The sequence below is a fragment of the Chiloscyllium plagiosum genome, unplaced genomic scaffold (genome assembly GCF_037043375.1).
Source record: "Chiloscyllium plagiosum isolate Xiang-an unplaced genomic scaffold, Cpla_swu_hap1 HiC_scaffold_3, whole genome shotgun sequence".
NCBI lineage: Eukaryota > Metazoa > Chordata > Chondrichthyes > Orectolobiformes > Hemiscylliidae > Chiloscyllium > Chiloscyllium plagiosum.
Window position 1 is genome coordinate 95,509,597 of NW_028270141.1, and position 19,469 is coordinate 95,529,065.

The window sequence follows — 19,469 nt, forward strand, 5'->3', positions numbered from 1 at the left end:
GATGCGATCAGGGTTGGGACCTCGACCTCCTTCGGATAATCCGGTATTCGGATAATCGACGTTCCTCTGTATATCTTTCATCACCTTGTCTTGTTGTTGCAAGTCCCTTAGCCTTTCAGGACTAAACCGTTCTGTCTGACCCTCTGCCTGTTTGTTTTTCCTGCACTATTACGTCAAACAGGTTATCTGCTAACTAAACCTCAACTCCTTCATCTCTCCTTTTAGTTTTTGCTTCATGCTGTGACTTATGATAGTGGGATCTGGTTACTACACAATCTGGGAAAATACCAAGAAAATTTCTGTTTTAACTCAGTTTCTTGGTCTTCCTTGGGCTTCTCCACAACTAGTGTCACTCCCACCGTGGATCCTGCCAAACCATTCCCAAGAACAAACTGAATTCCTGGAACTGACACTCTGTCAATCACTCCCACTGTGACTTGCCAAGTCTTGAATCTTACATAGGGGAATGCTAAATTTTTGTCCATCTATCCCACAAATTACCACAGTCGGTTAACCATTCAGAAAGAGTGCATACTCGCTCATCTTTTACCATCAGCGACTGGTTAGGTCCTTTATCTCTCAAGATTATAACTTCTCCCCCTGTTCCTTCTGAATAAACTTTACCCACAGAGACATATTCTTTGTAGAGATCAGGTACTAAATCTATACCCAGCCCCTGCCTAGACTCTGCACTCTCTGGCAGCTCCTCGCTTTTCTTGGGTCTCCTTTACTCCCTTCACTAATGCCAGTGGCTTAGCTTCTTTTACCACATCTTTTCCCACAGTGCCTTTCTTTAACAACCAGCACTGTGACTTTACGTGTCCCACTTTCTGGCAGTGAAAACACCACCTTTTCCCAGTGCCCTTCTGAAACCACCAGCACTGTAACTTTGCAATCCACTCCATTGTGTGAAAACACTTGAGGCCTTTAACCTCCTTTCCACCCTCTTCGGTTTCTTTTTTAACCTGTGGTAAATTCTTACCACTGTTCTCTACTTTTGGTTTCATAATGTAGGATCTCCCTTTATCCCAACTTCTATCCCTCACAGGAAGAAATTCTGGCCGGAAGCTGTTTATGCACCAAAATCTTCTAATTCTGCTGTCGTTCTCACTTTCTGAACTTACTGTTCCTCCACATGAATTCTTACCATCTCTGGAAGTGAATTTTTTAAACTCCTCTCGCAGAATAATCTTTTGTCATGCCTCAAAGGTCTTATCTATTTTTAAAGCGCACACCCACCTATCAAAATGACTTTGTTTAATTCTTTCGAACTCAACATAAGTCTGACCCCGTTCCTTCCTTATGTTTCTGAACCGTTGTCTATGTTCTTCTGGTACCAATTCAAACGCACTTAAAATAGCCTGTTTAACCTCTTCATGTTGTGTTGACCCCTCATCTGACAGCGCAGCAAATACCTCACTGGCTCTGCCTACCAGTTTAGTCTACACTAGCATTACCCATAAATCCTTGGACCACTCCATCTGCCTAGGCAGTTTTGCAAATGAAATAAAGAAGGTTTCAACATGCTCATCAACATGTGGCAGAGTTTTAACATTTGTATATGCTATTACCTTTTCTTTTAATCTCCATCCTGTTAATCTGACTTTGTTGACTAAGTCATAACTTCTCAAGTTCAAAGTCTGTCTTTTGTCTGTCCCTTTCTTCTCTCTTTGCTCAGCTGAGAGCCTCTCTCTCTCTCTCTCTCTCTCTTCCCCTCTCATTTTTTCCCTCTCTCTCCCTTTCCCCCTCCCCCTTTTCTCACCCCTTTTCTACCCCCTCCCCTTCCCCCCCTTTCCTTCCTCCCTCTTAGTTTATCTTCTAACTCCATTTTCTCAATTGTAACTGTAGTTTTTCTACCTCTATTGCACTTGTCTGTTTCTCTGACACACCTAAGTGTTTGAGTAACTCTTACAATTTCAGCTTTACTTTTGTCCTTGATTAAACGTGAATCCAACATCTTTGCTAATTCTAAAAATATGGCCTTTTTCTTACCTTCTAAACTTTCTTGGCAAATTGGAGAATCGTCTTCAAATTCCTGAACCCCCTCTAGCAATTTTAAGAGCCATTTCTTTCCCATTTAATTTAATCAACCACAAATTACCAAAATTAACAAATTGCTTCACCTACGTTTTATTTAAGGATCTAGGGCACTAACCTCCAAGTGTTAAATCTGCTGGAATTATTTGTACCCCAAATCTATTCAAATCTGTCTCGATCTCGTCAAATCTCAGATGAAAGCCCCCAAACAGTTACAACGTTGGGGTAAACCCTACTGCTAATTTAACCCAGCACCCTGAAAAGATTTACCCCAAGCTGGAATCTATGAAAATTTGAAAGCCCAAGAAGTATTCCCAAAGGTCACTATTTAAAGTAAACGATAACTTTTTTTAAAAGTCTAACAGAGAATAATTAACTAACAGCTACTTACAACTCCTTTCTCTAAACTTTTACTTTCCCTTCTGTAATACTGGTCCAATAAAACTCCCGATTTAAGATTTAGCAAAAAATGCAAATTTCAAAACCAGCCAGCTGTTGAATCTTCTCTTTGTATCTTTCTCAGTTTTCTTTTCTTCTTCTTCGGGTTTCTGCTTCACAGGTCGTTGATGGATAAAGGTACCTTTTAAGGGAGCTATTCTGCAGGCAGTCTGCATACGTTAGTAGCTTGGCCGTTCTCCTCCAACTGTTTAATTTTCCCCCATCTTATACCCCAAAGCATCGGATTATTTCATTTGTTTTGAAATTGTCAAAATACCAAATTCAAACTTGATTGGAGTTTGGTATTTTGAGGTATAATTTAAACTGGCCAAATTCAAATTTGTTTTTGTATCTAGACAACTGAGCTACTCTAGCTGTTTGACCAAATGTTTACATTGTTACCTTGTTCAGAACACTTGATGCTGTGTCAGGTAGTTCTGCTAGCTTTTAACTCTTTAAAGGTACAGTACCCCTTACACATCCATAACAAGAATCAATGGATTGCTGTGAATCTGGAGTCACATGTAAATCTCAAAGTAGCTGAGGTTGACAGATGTCCTTCAGGGAAGGACATCAGTGAGCCAGATTGGTTTGCAGCAGCAGTTTCATGGTCATCATTGGGTTCTATTTTCATAGGTTTATTGAATTTGTATTCCTCCATCAACCATGGAGGGATTTGAATCTGGGCCTCCACCTATACTCCTTGATTAATAGTCTAGCAATAATACCACTAAGCCATCAACACCCCTTCATATCAGTGAACATTTGCTCCATCCATCACCAATATTCAATAGCAGCAGTATGTACCACATACAAGATGCACTGCAGAATTTCAGGACCCCAAACCTCATGACCACCACCATCTAGAAGGACAATGCCTGTAGATGTATGGGAGCACCGCCATGCACAGCTCACCATCCTGTCTTGAAAATATATTGCGCTTCTTTTAGTGTGGCTAGATCAAAATCCTGGAATGAGAAGTAAGCAGAAAATGAGGACTTAATTGGTTCAATTAAGAAATGGTGAAAAAAAGCTAATGAGCATTGTGCATAGGCCTGATATTAGCTGAGAGGTGGTGGTGTCCATTAATACAGAAATTAAAACCATGTCATAGAGTCATAGATGTACAGCACGGAAACAGACCCTTTGGCCCAACTCGTCCATGTCGACCAGATATCACAACCTAATCTCATCCCTTTGCCAGCACTTGGCCCATACCCCTCTTAAACCCTTCCTATTCATACATCTATCCAGATGCCTTTTAAATCTTGCCCCTCTTACCCTAAACCTATGCCCTCTAGTTCTGGAATCCCCCACCCCAGGGAAAAGACTTTGTCTATTTATCCTATCCATGCCCCTCATGGTTTTATAAACCTCCTATGAGGTCACCCCTCAGCCTTCGACACTCATGGGAAAACAGCCCCAGCCTATTTAACCCCTCCCTATAGCTCAAATCCTCCAACTCTGGCAACATCCTTGTAAATCTTGTCTGAACCCTTTCAAGTTTCACAGCGTCCTTCCAATGGAGAAGGAAGGAGACCAGAATTGCACGCAGTATTCCAGAAGTGGTCTAACCAATGTCCTATACAGCCTCAGCATGACCTCCCAACTCCTATACTCAATACTCTGACCAATAAAGGAAAGCATGCCAAACGCCGCCTTCACTATCCTCTCTACCTGCGACTCTGCTTTCAAGGAGCTATGAACCTACACTCCAAGGTGTCTCTGTTCAGCAACACTCCCTAGGACCTTACCATTAAGTGTATACGTCCTGCTAAGATTTGCTTTCCCAAAATGCAACACCTCGCGTTTATTTAGATTAAACTCCATCTGGCACTCCTCAGCCCATTGGCCCATCCGATCAAGATCCCATTGCAATCTGAAGTAACCTTCTTCGCTGTCTACTACACCTCCAAGTTTGGTGTATTAAACGCTGATACATCTGAATGGGAAATATTTGGTTTGCATTGAAATAAATAGACTCACTCATTTGGAAAGATAATAACTTAGTTTTGCAGGATAACTTCTTGCATCAATATTCCTTCGAACCAAAAGATAATTAGCAATGAATATGATTAAGCTGACGTTTAATGGTGCATGAACTTTAGTCCACTTGAAAACAATTTAGAAATAACGCTACTAGTGAGATTCTAGATTAATGTGAACTAGACAAATATATTAGTACTGACGAACTTAAGTCGAAATATGTATGATCAGTTCTATCAGAAGTAAATATGTATTCCTTCATTGCCGTTAGAGATGTGTGTTGCAAGGTGACTAAGGATGGAACTTGAGTATTCAAGAATATTTGACATTTTAGAAGACTGGATTCTTGGGAATGGTTGTTGGCGGGGGGGGGGGGGGGGGGGTTGGTGTTCGTGAAGTTGTAGTAGTGCTGTTACTTAAGGATGATAATAGTTTAATGCTGAGAGGTGTAAATTTACTTTTGGTCAACATGAGAAATAGCAAAGATGAGTCACTTCTGGGAGTAGTTCAGAGACCTTATTCTAGAGCCAACCAGGCTATTTCAGACATGATAAAGTGTAATGATCAGGACTAATTAATAAAGGTGCTTTTCAGTAGCATGATTAATTTTGGCATTCAGCTAAAAAGAGAGAAAAGGGGGCCTAAAACTAATTTTTATAAGCTTAAAGGCAGTTCCTGGGGATGCAGACAGCTATAAAGTGATTCATTAGAAATCAACTTATGGAGTAGGAGAGTAAGGAGCAGTGACAGACTATTAGGTTTTATAACTTTGAGGTTAGATACATTTTAGTGAGAGAGGACGATTTTCTGAGAAGTATGTACCATCTGTGCAACACTACAAAACTGAAAAACAATCTCACTGAAATGAAAAGCAATTGATTCTGCCAAAAATTGTGGTAGGTCAGAAGAATGGATATAATTTTATAACCAGCAAAGGATGAATGGATATGTATGTAAAAGGAAAACTAAAGTACAAGATAAAGCTAGTTAAGTAAAATATAAAAGATTGCTTTTTTGCAAGTACTTAAGAAAAGGGGAACAGATTTTGTTGGCCCACGGTGGGTGGAATCTCGGGAATTAATAGAAAGTGATGGAAGTGTTGAAAAGAGATTTTGTTTTCACAGCCAAAGACAGAAATAAAACCTGAGAAAGGCTTGCAAATCAAGGTGAAACTGAGGTAGGTACTCCATAACAATCAAGCGAAAAGGGTACTGAGGAAACTATCATAACGGAAAGACAGTAGGCCCTCAGGACCTGATGGAATTCATTCTAACGTTGTAAATGAAGTGGCTACTGAGATGCTAGTTGGGAATTTCAGAAAATTACAGCCTTGATTCAAAAAACTCATCAGATTAAAGAAGAATGGATAATTCCCCTCCCCAGGAGAGGGTTAGCATTTATTAGTTTAACATTTGTCTTCGAGAAGATAGAACATAGAAAAGTACAGTGCAGTACAAGCCCTTTGGCCCTCGATGTTGCGCCGATCCTAGCCCACTATCCTCCATATGCCAAGATGTTGGAAGGTATTGTTACAGGAAATTTTGGAGGAAGACTTCGCAGAAGTTAAAATACTAGTACAAATAGTTTACCATGACTCTGTGAAAGGGCAACATTTGAAGCTGTTTTGAAGAGAGTATGTACTGTGAATAAAGGGAAGCTGGTGAATGTAGTGTATTATGGGCCACTTTCTCAAATGTCTTCTGGAAATTGAAGATGATTGCAGAAAGTAAGAGCTTGTGTTTTAGAAGGTAACGTTTGTGTGGATAGAAGATTGGCTAGTTAACAGGAAACTGAGCAAGCATAAATTCGTCATTTTGTTTGGACTGGCAGGATTTAACAAAATGTATGTTGTACAGCAATGTGGAGTCACAACTTGTTTAAATTTTATACATAAATAATTTGAATGAAAGGATTGTAGGTATGGTTAATAACTTTGAGAAAGATGGGTTGAAAATCTTGTGAAGAGATTGTAATGTGGCTTTGACAGGATATAAACAGTTGAAGTGAGTAGGCAAAGATCTGGAAGATGGAGTAAATGTGAGAAAGTAAAGTCCATTTGGCAGGAACAATATAAAGTATATTATCTAAATTGTGGGATGTTGTAAAGCTCAGAAGCGAGGAATGTGTCCCAGTGCATGAATTGGTGTTGTTATATAGGTACGGCAAGTAATCAGGAAACTTTATTATGAGGGGAATTGAATACAAAAGTAGGGAGACTTCACTTTGGGTGTTGTGAGACCGCATCTGGAGTACTGTGGTTGTTCTATTTTAAAAATGTTAAAGCATTGCAAATAGTTCAAAGAACATCTGTTAGACTAATACCTGGAATGAGTGGGTTGTCTTATGAGGAAAGGTTGGACAGGATAGGCTTGTATCTGCTGGAGTTCTGATGTATAGAAGCCAACTTGATTGAAACCTGGACAGTCCTGAGGAGTCTTAAGAGTTTGCATTTGGAAAGAAGGTAGAACTAAGGGACACATTATTTAAAACTGGTCACCCATTTAAGACAGATGACGAGAGCTTTTTCTTAAAGATTGATCTTTAGAAATCTTCCTTGCAAGGTAGTGGCAGCACAGTCTTTGAATTATTTTAAGCCAGATCTTGATTCTTGATAAATAAGAGTGAAAGGTTAACTTGCGTAGATGGGATGTGGAGAAAATCTTTTCAGCCATGTTTTTGAATGGTGGGGAAGGTTCAAGGGACAAAGTGATCTATTCTATGTTTAATTTGTTTTTTCGGAAAAGTTAACATGATTTTGGGAAAGGGAAGTCATGTTTTAGTTGATTAATTTGAGGAAGTAACCAGCAGTCTTGATAAAGGGAACCTGTAGATAAGGTGGGTTTGGACTTTCAACAGGCATTAGATAGAATTATGAAAATATTATGACACACAAATTAGCCACTTGGCCCATTATGTCTACACCATTGGAAAAATTAAACTATTCACCAAATTCCATTTACTAGTGTTTGATCCATAGCCTCACAGGTTATGACACTTGAGCTGCATGTTCAGACACATTCAAATGAGTTGAGACTTTCTACATTTAACCAGGTAATGTGTTCAATATCCCAACCACTCTTTGTGTGAAAGTTTTCCTCATCTCCCCCTAAACTTTTTACCAATCTTTTCTCTTTAAATCTGTGTTCCGAGTCACCAATCTCTAAGGGCCATTTTTAATGGCCCTTCCCACACCTCTATCCAGGTACCTTCTAATTTTATAGTCCAATCAAATCTCCCCTCTATCTTCACAGTTCCAAGATGAACAACTCAAGCCCATCTGATCTTTCCTCGTAGTTGCAGTTTCTGGTCCTGGTGACTTCCTCATAAATATCCTTTGCACCCTGTAGTGTAATCAAACTTTCATTGTAATGATATGACCAGACCTGTATCTGTTACTCAAGCTGTGGCCAAACTGGTAATTTATGTAATTCTAACATGATAGAACATAGAACATTACAGGGCCTTCAGCCCTCGATGTTGCGTCGACTGTCATACCAATCTGAAGCCCATGTAGCCTACACTATTCCATGTACATCCATATGTTTGTCCAATGACTACTTAAATGCACTTAAAGTTAGCGAATCTACTACCGTTGCAGGCAAAGCATTCCATACCCTTACTACGCTCTGAGTAAAGAAACTACCTCTGACATCTTCCTATATCTATCACCCCTCAATTTAAAGCTATGCCCCTTTGTGCTCGCCGACACCATACTTGGAAAAAGGCTCTCCCTGTCCACCCTATCTAACCCTCTGATTATCTTATATGTCCCTATTAAGTCACCTCTCAACCACCTTCTCTCTAACGAAAACAGCCTCAAGTCCCTCAGCCTTTCCTCGTAAGACTTCCCCTCCATACCAGGCAACATCCCAGTAAATCTCCTCAGCACCCTTTCCAAAGCTTCCACATCCTTCTCATAATGTGGTGACCAGAACTGTGCACAATACTCCAAGTGCGGCCGCATCAGAGTTTTGTACAGCTGTAGCATAACTCATGGTTCCGGAACTCGATCCCTCTATTAATAAAAGCTAAAACATTGTATGCTGCCTTAACAACCCTGTCAACTTGGGTGGCAACTTTCAAGGGTCTGTGTACCTGGACACCGAGATCTCTCTGCTCATCTACACTACCAAGAATCTTACCATTAGCCCAGTACTTTGCATTCCGGTTACTCCGACCAAAGTGAATTAACTCTCTCACTTTTCCCCATTAAACTCCATTTGCCACCTCTCAGCCCAGTCTGCAGCTTATCTATGTCTCTCTGTAACCGACAACATCCTTCGTCACTATCCACAACTCCACCGACCTTAGTGTCGTCTGCAAATTTCCTAACCCACCCTTCTATGCCCTCATCCAGGTCATTTATAAAAATGACGAACAGCAGTGGACCACTGGTGACTGGACTCTAGGATGAACATTTCCCATCAACAACCACCCTCTGTTTCCTTTCAGCAAGCCAATTACTGATCCAAACTGCTATATCTCCCACAATCCTATTCCTCCGCATTTTGTACAATATCCTACAGTGGGGAACCTTATTGAACACTTTGCTGAAATCCGTATACACCACATCAACCGGTTTACACTCATCTACCTGTTTGGTCACCTTCTCAAAGAACTCAATAAGGTTTGTGAGGCATGACGTACTCTTCACAAAACCGTGCTGACTAATCAAACTATTCCTTGCTAGATGATTACAAATCCTATCTCTTATAACCTTTTCCAACACTTTACCAACAACTGAAGTAAGGCTCACTGGTCTATAATTACCCAGGGTTGTCTCTACTCCCCTTCTTGAACAGGGGAACCACATTTGCTATCCTCCAGTCTTCTGGCACTATTCCTGTAGACAATGTAAAAAGCTCAGCAATCTCCTCCCTGGCTTCCCAGAGGATCCTAGGATAAATCCCATCTGGCCCAGAAAACCTATCTATTTTCACACTCTGCAGGATTTCTCAGACCTCTTCCTTGTGAACCTCAATCCCACCTAGTCTAGTAGCCTGTATCTCCGTATTCTCCTCGACAATATTGTTGTTTTCTAGAGTGAATACTGTCGAAAAATATTCATTAAGTGCTTCCTCTATATCCTCTGACTCCACACACAACTTCCCACTACTATCCTTGATTGGCCCTAATCTTATTCTTGTCATTCTTTTATTCCTTAAATACCTGTAGAAAGCCTTAGGGTTTACCCTGATCCTATCCGTCAACAACTTCTCATGTCTCCTCCTGGCTCTCCTGAGCTCTCTCATTAGGTCTTTCCTGGCTACCTTGTAATCCTCAAGCGCCCTAACTGAGCCTTCACATCTCATTCTAACATAAGCCTCCCTCTTGACCAGAGATTCCACTTCCTTCGTAAACCACGGCTCCTGTGCTCTACAGCTTCCTCCCTGCCTGACAGGTACATACTTATCTAGGACACTCGGGAGCTTTTCCTTGAATAAGCTCCACATTTCTAATGTGCCCATCCCCTGCAGTTTCCTTCCCCATCCTATGCTTCCTAAATCTTGCCTAATTGCAGCGTAATTGCCTTTTACCCCAGCTGTAACTCTTGCCCAGTGGTATACACCTATCCCTTTCTATCACTAAAGTAAACGTAACAGAATTGTGATCGCTATCACCAAAGTGCTCACCCACTTCCAAGTTAACACCTGGCTGGACTCGTTACATAGTACCAAATCTAATGTGGCTTCACCGCTTGTTGGCCTGTCTACATACTGTGTCAGGAAGCCCTCCTGCACACACTGGACAAAAATGGACTCTTCATACTCGTACTATAGTGTTCCCAGTCAATATTTGGAAAGTTGAAGTCCCCCATGACAACTACCCTGTTTCTCTCGCTCCTATCGAGAATCATCTTTGCTATCCTTTCCTCTACATCTCTAGAACTATTCGGAGGCCTGTAGAAAACTCCCAAGGTGACCTCTCCTTTCCTGTTTCTAACCTTAGCCCATACTACCTCAGTTGACGAGTCCCCTAACAACATCCTTTCTGCAACTGCAATACTGTCCTTGGCTAACAATGCCACACCTCACCCTCTTTTACCATCTTCTCTGTTCTTACTGAAACATCTAAATCCTGGAACCTGCAGCAACCATTCCTATCCCTGCTCTATCCATGTCTCCGAAATGGCCGCAACATCGAAGTCCCAGGTACCAACCCATGCTGCAAGTTCATCCACCTTATTCCGGATGCTCCTGGCATTGAAGTAGACACACTTCAAACCAACTTCTTGCTTGCTGGTGCCATCCTGCGTCCCTGAAACTTGATTTTGGACCTCCCTACTCCCAACCTTTTCTATACTGGAACTACAGTGTTGGTTCCCATTCCCCTGCTGGATTAGTTTAAACCCACCCCAATAGCCTTAGTGAATATCGCCCCCCCGCCCCCCACCAGGACCCCCCCCCCCCCCCCCAGGATATTGGCACCCCTCTGGTTCAGATGAAGACCATCCTGCTTGTAGAGGTCCCACCTACCCCAGAAAGAGCCCCAATTATCCAAGAATCCAAAACCCTCCCTCCTGCACCACCCCTGTAGCCACGTGTTCAACTCCTCTCCCTATTCCTCACCTCACTAGTCCGTGGTACAGGCAACAAACCAGAGATGACAACTCTGTTCGTCCTAGCTCTGAGCTTCCATCCTAGCTCCCTGAATTTCTGCCTTAAATCCCCATCTCTCTTCCTACCTATGTTGTTGGTGCCTATGTGGATCACGACTTGGGGCTGCTCCCCCTCCCCCTTAAGGATCCCAAAAACATGATCAGAGACATCACGAACCCTGGCACCTGGAAGGCAACACACCAACCGTGAGTGTCTCTTGTCCCCATAGAATCTCCTATCTGTCTCCCTAACTATGGAGTCCCCAATGACAACTGCTCTGCTCCTCTCTCCTTTTCCCTCTTCTCTTCTGAGCAGCAGGGACAGACTCTGTGCCAGAGCCCTGTGTCACACTGCTTTCCCCTGTAAGGCCACACCCCCCCCCCCCCCCCCTCCTGCCAACAGCATTCAAAACGGTATACTTATTGTTGAGGAGAATGGCCACGGGGGATCCCTGCATTGCCTGCCAGTTTCCTTTCCCTCCCCTGACTGTAACCCATCTGCCTTTTTCTTGTACCTGAGGAGTGACTACCTCCCTGTAACTCCTCTCAATAACCCTCTCTGCCTCCCGAATGATCTGAAGTTCATCCAGCTCCAGTTCGCTAACGTGGTTTGAGGAGCTGGAGTTGGGTGCACTTCCCGCAAATGTAGTCAGCAGGGACACTAGTGGTGACCCTTACCCCTCTCATTCTGCAGGAGGAACATTCACCTCATTTTTTGGGCTGGCTGGCTGTAACTTTGAGTGTAATATGGAACCAAATTCTCTAAAGTTTACAACCTACATCAATATCTTGGATTAAGTGACTAAAGGTTTGATTGCTAAATTTGCATGAAGAAAGTTAAGAAAGTAGTTGTGACAAGGATATAAAATGCCCTCAAGGGGATAGAGGAGCAAGAGTTGTAGTTGCAAAAATGTAAATTTGCATGGTTGGCAACAGAGGTTAGGGACAATAAAGAATGTGCAGAATAGTTCCGATTCTGAGAAATACAGATGGGAGCAATACAAACAGCAGCAAGAGATGACAAAAACACTAGGAACTTTAGGAAAATTTAAGTTGTTAAGGAGAGGCGGTGGTTCTTGGGAGAAGGTATTGGTGAGCGGGATGAAAATGAAGAAATGGTAAGCATGTTTAATAATTATTTAATCTATACTTACTGATATCCTGAGACCACCAATATTTAATCAGATGCAAGAAATTCAACAAAATAACACGAGCAAAAAGTAACTGAAAAATAGCACATCTCCATGGTCCGATTACTTTCTTCACAGATTTTCAAGGAGTGAGATATTGACAAAGCTTTTAGTTCTATGCTCATCAAAACAAGTAGATGAATGTGACATTTCCATTAATCATAAAGATGTATGTAATAGGAGAAAAGGGTGCTGATTAGATGGCAAATAATGTGGAGAAAGCAAAAGAGGCCTTTATGGACATCCCTCCAACCCCCAATCTCTTGCATTATTCAAAAGAGATGCAAAACGTGAACATATTCCTTTTTCTATACAAACATTGGGAAGTATGTTGCTTCTGGCAAACAATGAACCATTTTACCAGCCTGATTTGATTATTTTAAGCTAATTCCTCTGAAACTGTTAGTGTACTGTCAGTTGTTCAAAAATTGATGTCCAATGATGAGTGTATTAGTTTTCATTCATACAAATCTTAAATATCTTGAACTTGCTAATTTTTATTGAATCGGTGTTTCTTCTCTCCTGAATATGTTGGCCATGAAGTATTTTGTTCTTATATAACAGACTTAATGTTTGATTTCATTCTACTTCGCTGGTTCAAGATTGAACTGACTAACTTGATATTTTAAATTCAGTCTTTTTCCTTTTTTAAATTCCCAGGATTATTGTACATTTTTCTGGTAGTATGAGGATATAATTGAATGTTCTAATTCACAGTCGTGGCACAAAGGAGTCAAACAAATGTTTCCACATGAAAGAAATTTGAAACAAATGGTGCTATTTTTGTGTACCATTTTACAAGTGGTTGTGTAGAGCATTAATCTAGAAAGTATCCATCCAGACAGATTGAACCTGGGGAGAAAATCTAAACACTGTACAAAAGTAATTATTTTGCGCTTCTAACAGATTTGTTTCAAGATTTTGGCATACAAGCCTAAATCGAAGTTGCAGTACTTACATTATATATTGTAAATTAATTGGAGAGAATAAATTAAAATTGAATGGAAAGACAATAGCATTGGTAATCTGGAAGAACAAATAGATTCTTTAAAAAGTTATCTGCTCTGATTTCACCTGCTCTGATCAATGAAAGAATTGGTATAGTGGAGAAGATTACCATTCGGCGTACTGTTTGCACTGATTCTCAGGGCAATTTAACTTGATACCAGTCTCGTGCATTTCCCCCATGTATCTTCAGTTTTTCACTGATTTAAACAAATAATCATCCAGTATTCTCTGGAATGTCTCAATTGACTCTGCTTCCACCACACTTGAAGGCAATGCATTCATATCCTAACTATTTGCCGTGGGAATGTTTTTTTAATCTCATCTCTCATTTGCTTTTGCAAAATATTTTAATACTACACTTTTTGATTCTTGATCCATTTACAAGTGATAACATTTATTTCCCCAGTCACTTTGTGTTGACCGCTTGTGATTTTGAAAGCTCCTATCAAATCTCCTCCACAGAAAACAGTCCCAAATTCTTTAGTCTTTCTTTAGAACTAAAGTTGCTCATCCCTGGAACCATTCCCTTAAGTACTTTGTCTGCAATTCATTCGCATCCTTTCCAAAACATGGTGCTCAAGAGTATACATAATGCTCTAAGTTAGGTCTAACCAGTATCTTAACTTCATCATCACCTTCCTACTTTTGTACTTTATGCACCTATTCATGAAACCTGACAAACCCCAGGGCATCAATGTGGACTTCAACATTTTCCTCATTTCTCCTTCCCCCCCCCCCCACCTCACCCCAGTTCCAAACTTTCAGCTCAGCACTGTCCCCATGACTTGTCCTACCTGCCTATCTTCTCTTCCACCTATCACCTTCATCCCCTCCCCCACTCACCTATTGTACTCTATGCTATTTTCTCCCCACCCCCACCCTCCTCTCACTTATCTCTCCACCCTTCAGGCTCTCTGCCTGTATTCCTGATGAAAGGCTTTTGCCCGAAACGTCGATTTTACTCCTCAGATTCTGCCTGAACTGCTGTGCTTTTCCAGCACCACTCTAATCTAGACTCTGGTTTCCAGCATCTGCAGTCATTTGTTTTTACCTAAAAAAAAAACTGTATGCCCTATTAACAGCTCTGTCTAATTATCTACCATATTTAATGACTTGGATATCTCTACTCCTGCACACCTTTTGTAATTTGAATTTTTTTTAATACTGTCTTCATTTTCTTTGTACAGAAGTGCATCACCCCTCTCTTTTCTCCATTGAACTTCATCTGTCACCTATCTACCCACTCTATCAACATGTCAATGTCCTTTTTTCACTATCCTCGTGGTCGACAAAACTCTGAAGTTTATTGTTGTCTGCAAACTTTAATTGTCCCATGCACACAAGATCTAGATCATTTGTGTTTATATAAAGAAAATCAAGAGTCCCAATACTCAGGCGCTCCATTCACCAGATTTAGGAAGTCCATTAATCATTACTGTTTCCTATTCCTTAGCCAAAGCTAATTTTGTACCCTCAAAAAAGGAATCAAAGTGATTAGAATTAAAATTGGTTTACGAACTTTGTAGAGCTGCATTTTTCTGCCTCAGAAAGCACTGTCGATACAACTCTTGTTTCATAATATATTTAATTAAACAATTCTCTGCCATTTCTAAACTACTTTTGCTTATAAGATCAAAAATGCTAACCCTACATTCTAGCAACAATTAATCCCTGTTTATGGCAGATAATTTTGAAAATGTTTTCATTTTATCCAATTTTTATTTCCTTTTTAGGACTGCTGGAGCATCACAGGGAAATATGGTAATTATTGAATCTCCATTTTAATGAAGGTACAATATGGGATGTTCAGCTTATTCCTCATGAGGTGATAAAGTCCATATATGTATTGCACAATATATGTTGGAGATAATTTGATTATCTAACCAGTATTTTTTATTGTTGTTTTTTCTCTCACGAGTTTCTGTTTTCTCCCCACATGTTGCCAGACCTGCAGAGATTCCCCAGTAATTTTTGTTTTTGTTTCAGGTCTCCAGTATCTGCAACTGTTTGTTTTATTTGATCAAGTTTTAAGCAATAGTTTTCCTAGCCATTGCAAGGAATGATCACACCTTTTGAGTTGGATTTTCATGACGATATGGAGATGTGGAGGTGTGAAACTGTGGCCAGTCCACAATCCTGGGATTCCTGACCCCATTCTCAGGGTTTCTTGTTGTTATTATTAGTGCTGCTAAAGGATATGGGCTAACCAAGCTTTATTATGCATTATTGACTGAGAATCCAGTCATTGCTTAGTTTTGAAACACTGGACTCCTGGGGAAGCATTACTTGCTTCATACTTCTTCCTCTCTGATACATGCTATTCATTGCTCAATTTTGATTGATTTGAGTGTAATTACTTAGGAAGCCCCAAGTCTACTTTTTTTTGTATATTTTCCAATCAATCTGTTTAGATGTTATGATGCACCTGTGGAGCTGGTGGGACTTGGACACAGCCCTCCGGGCTCAGAGGTAGGAACACTATTGCTGCAACACAAGAGCCCCTGGGTCTGCTTTCTATTTTTAACAGTTTATAGCTAACATCAATTAAGAGTGGATTTCAATTCCAGATTTTATTTCGTGAAATTTTATTCTACCAGCTGCTGTGGTGGGATTTGATCCCATGGCCCAGAACAGTAGCGTGGGCCTAGGCATTACTAGGCCAGTGCTCTTTCCATTAAATCAACATGTCCTCCCTTTGTCTGCTTCCTGGATACACCTCTGGGGCTGGTGGAATTTGACCGGAGTTTCCTGGCTTGAAGGTAGCGACACTACCATTGTGCCACAACAGCCCTCTGAGTTTGCTTTGTAAATATTTTCTAATAAACCTGTTCAGAGATGTTATTACACACCTCTGAAGCAGGTGAGACTTGAACCTGGTACTTATGGATCTCAGGCAGGGACACTACCACTGTGCCACAATAATTGTGCTCAGTCTGTTTTGTTTTCTATGTCTGCAGATGCGGGTTCTGGTTTTTGTTTTATCTATACCAGAAGACCTATCTCATACAACTGAGCGACTTTCCCACAACCAAATCACCATGACTTTGCATTTTAAAGCTATTAACCATCAGTAATCACTCGTGGCCATTCAAGTATTTATCAGTAAAATCCATTATGGGCAATACAAACAATCAAAACTGAGGAGGAGGGTAGGGAGAGAGGAAAAGGGGTAAATCATAATTCAGTTGAAGGGGGAAATAAATCACTATATCCCCTATTCTCTAAAGGCATCAAGAGCATTGAGGGGCACCACCTGCGCATTCTGCAAGAACACGTGGGCATTATCATAACCATAAAGAGGGGCAGAGTCGCAGTTATGATCCCCTGCACAGCCCACTGCCTGGACTTGTTTATAACCAACCTGGCCAGGCCCAGGGTCAGACCCATGAGAAGGTCCTCCAATCTGTCCACAGCCCTCTGCACTAGATACTTACTGGATCTACATTATCAGTCTCAGGTGATAAGTTCCAGTTGGCAGGCCATTGTCTGTTATCAAGGAAACTCTTACTCGATGAGCTCCACAGGGAGACTCGTGATTCCTCAGAAGCCTTTATAGGGTTATCAAAATGAGAAAAAAGTTGAAGTGCTTGCAGTTTTTGGTTTTGAGATTTAAAGATCCAGATGATTTTCTGTTGCCTGTGGTAGAAGGAGTATTTTGTAAAAGATGAAAGTTAAGAATTACCTTTTGGAAATTTTGTCAATATCCTTTTGTCAATATCCTATTGTCACAAGAGGATTCATTGGTCCTATGAAGTCTGAATGGGTGTAGAAATGTTGCAGTTTGGCATGGAAGAGGCCATAGAAGGTGAGGGGCTGTGGATGCACAGAGGATATAAAGTGACACAGATGGGGCCTTTGAGTGTGAATGGGTGTGAGAGCGAGAGGAACTCTCAAACCTCAAAATGTGACTGTTTCCAAACTCCGTTCAGATACAGTTGGCCTGAGTGCACCCCAAACCTACCTCCGCAATGAAGGATTAATCTGAAATTTACCAGTGTTCTCCACTTGTCTCAAAGATGAAACCTTAGGCCCTTGTCTTGAACTATTCCTAATACTATCAATTTTGTGAATATATTGTTATAAATAAATAACTATTGGAAATGAATGTTCAACTTCCTGTTCATTAACCAATCCTCTATCAACTTAGTAAAACCCTTATCCATAAACAGTTTTTGTATTGAATGTAAGTAAATACTTCTGGAAATTGAAGCATAACATATTTGTAATTCCCTTTTATCTGCCCTACTATTTACATCTTTGTAAAACGTTGTCATACAACTTGCCTTTCATAAAATAATTTTGATAACTTCTTGATAATGGGTTCCAGCATTTTGTTGATAAATTATGTCAGGCTAACTGTCATGTTTTCAGTTTCTTGAGCAGAGTGTGTCATATTTATTAATTTAGAACCTGCTGTGATTGTTTTCGAAGCTAGGGAAAGTTTGAGAATCCTTACTACTGGCCTCTCTATCTCTAAGGCGGTGTCTTTTAGACCTTTTTTAAACATCTGCCATTTCCCATTCTCCGTGATAATTCCTTGTGTTGCTGCTTCTAACAACCAACTTTCATTTTGTCTGCACTTCTCCTATTTATGCACTTTTAAATGCTCTTAAACCAGCCAGGAATAGAAAAGCAAAATTTCCAATCATTTTTGAGCTTTTTGATGTCCTTTGCTTTCTAAAGCACTCCCAATCTTCATGTTTAAAGTTAGCTTTTGTAACATTAAATTTCTTTTAATCCAAAGTTTCCTTAATCTAAACCTCCTTAATAAGCCACAGATCTTTGTTGCTACACTTTTGTTTTTTAATGCAATTTGTTTTATTATTTAAATGTTTCACTGTTTATTTCCCACCATACGTTTTCACCCTTGGACAGGTCTCTTTTCATACTTACATCATTGGATTTATTTAAGTTTCAGCTTCTTGTTTGAGACTAGGACATCACTTCCAAATTCCTTATGGAATTCAGTTATCATTTTACCATGTTGCGTTTTTTCTATGGGAATGCTAACTAATCCAGTCTCATTGTACTGTACCATGTTAAAATAGCAATACTGGGTTAGTTACATAACAGATTGTTCCAGAAAACTGTTAGAAAAGCTTTATACAAACTCTGCTTCCATAATTCCCTTGTCCCAGTCTGGAAGATGATTACAATCATTGCTATTATAATTATTCATGCTGCTTTTGGTTGCTGCTCCAATTTTTTCTTGCTTGATGCTTTTTCCACCATTATAACTCTCTTGTTATGGGAGTAATTGATGGGCCTTGAGTGTTTTTCTGATCCTTGTTATTTCTAATCTCCTTCACACAGATTTAATATCCTGATCTTTTGAGCCCAAATCCTTTCTCATCATTGTCCTTATGTTATCCTTGCACAATGAGGGCCACATTTTATGTTTCAAAAATGTTGTATACACAGGATACAACGAAAGTCTGATGCAATAGGAATCTTAAAGTCCAAGAGTAAAAATCACCTTCAAACAGATCCATGTTATAACTGATTTCTTAGACAATCAAATAAAATTGAAATCGATTTTGCCTCTTGTTAGGTAAATGCGTGATGCAGGTACAATTGATTTGTTAGCTATGTTCATTTAGTTTGCAGTGCTTGCAACTATGTGTTTTATGATCCCTGCTGATCATCTTGGACAATTCAGATCACAGAAATCTAACTTGATCATATTTTGAATTTTTTTATTTATTGAGGATGTCTTTCATTGAAATGCAAGTGTGCAATGCTGCAGATTTGGTTTTAACAATAAGCCAGAAGTTTATTATGCAAGCTAAGCAATACATTAGAATAAACAAAATTATGTTATATATAACAGTTTGAAAGATTTTGCAGCACAGTCAAACAGAATCCCACCTATCCCAGTATGATCATTTTACTCAAATATCTGAGAGTTTGATTTTCTGTTACATCTATCAATTTAATTTAACCATGGCTTTCAGTTCCTGGTCTTGAGAATTTGGTCTTCCTTCGTTACTCAAGAGGGAGGTGATGGTGTTATCACTGGACTTTTAATGCAGAGACCCAGATAATGGTCTCTCGGGATCCAGGTTTGAATCTCACTACGCAAGTGGTGGAATTTGAATTCGATACAATATCTGGAATTAAGGATCCAGTGATGACATGAATCCATTGTCGATAGTTGGAAAAACCCTTCTGGTTCATAAATTTCCTTCAAGGAAGGAAACTGCCATCCTTAC

At 40.1% G+C, this 19,469-nt stretch overlaps 1 protein-coding gene across 21 annotated transcripts in view; it reads left to right on the forward strand.

Annotated features, from left to right (window-relative positions):
• The window catches only part of snap91a (synaptosome associated protein 91a), a 226,535-nt gene that overhangs the window by 123,873 nt on the left and 83,193 nt on the right, over positions 1-19,469 (forward strand). For all 21 annotated transcript variants that reach the window (XM_043685682.2, XM_087981635.1, XM_087981663.1 and 18 more), the window contains one exon: positions 14,991-15,018. In XM_043685682.2, the coding sequence (XP_043541617.1) occupies positions 14,991-15,018 (28 nt within the window). The remainder of the gene's footprint in view (positions 1-14,990; positions 15,019-19,469) is intronic.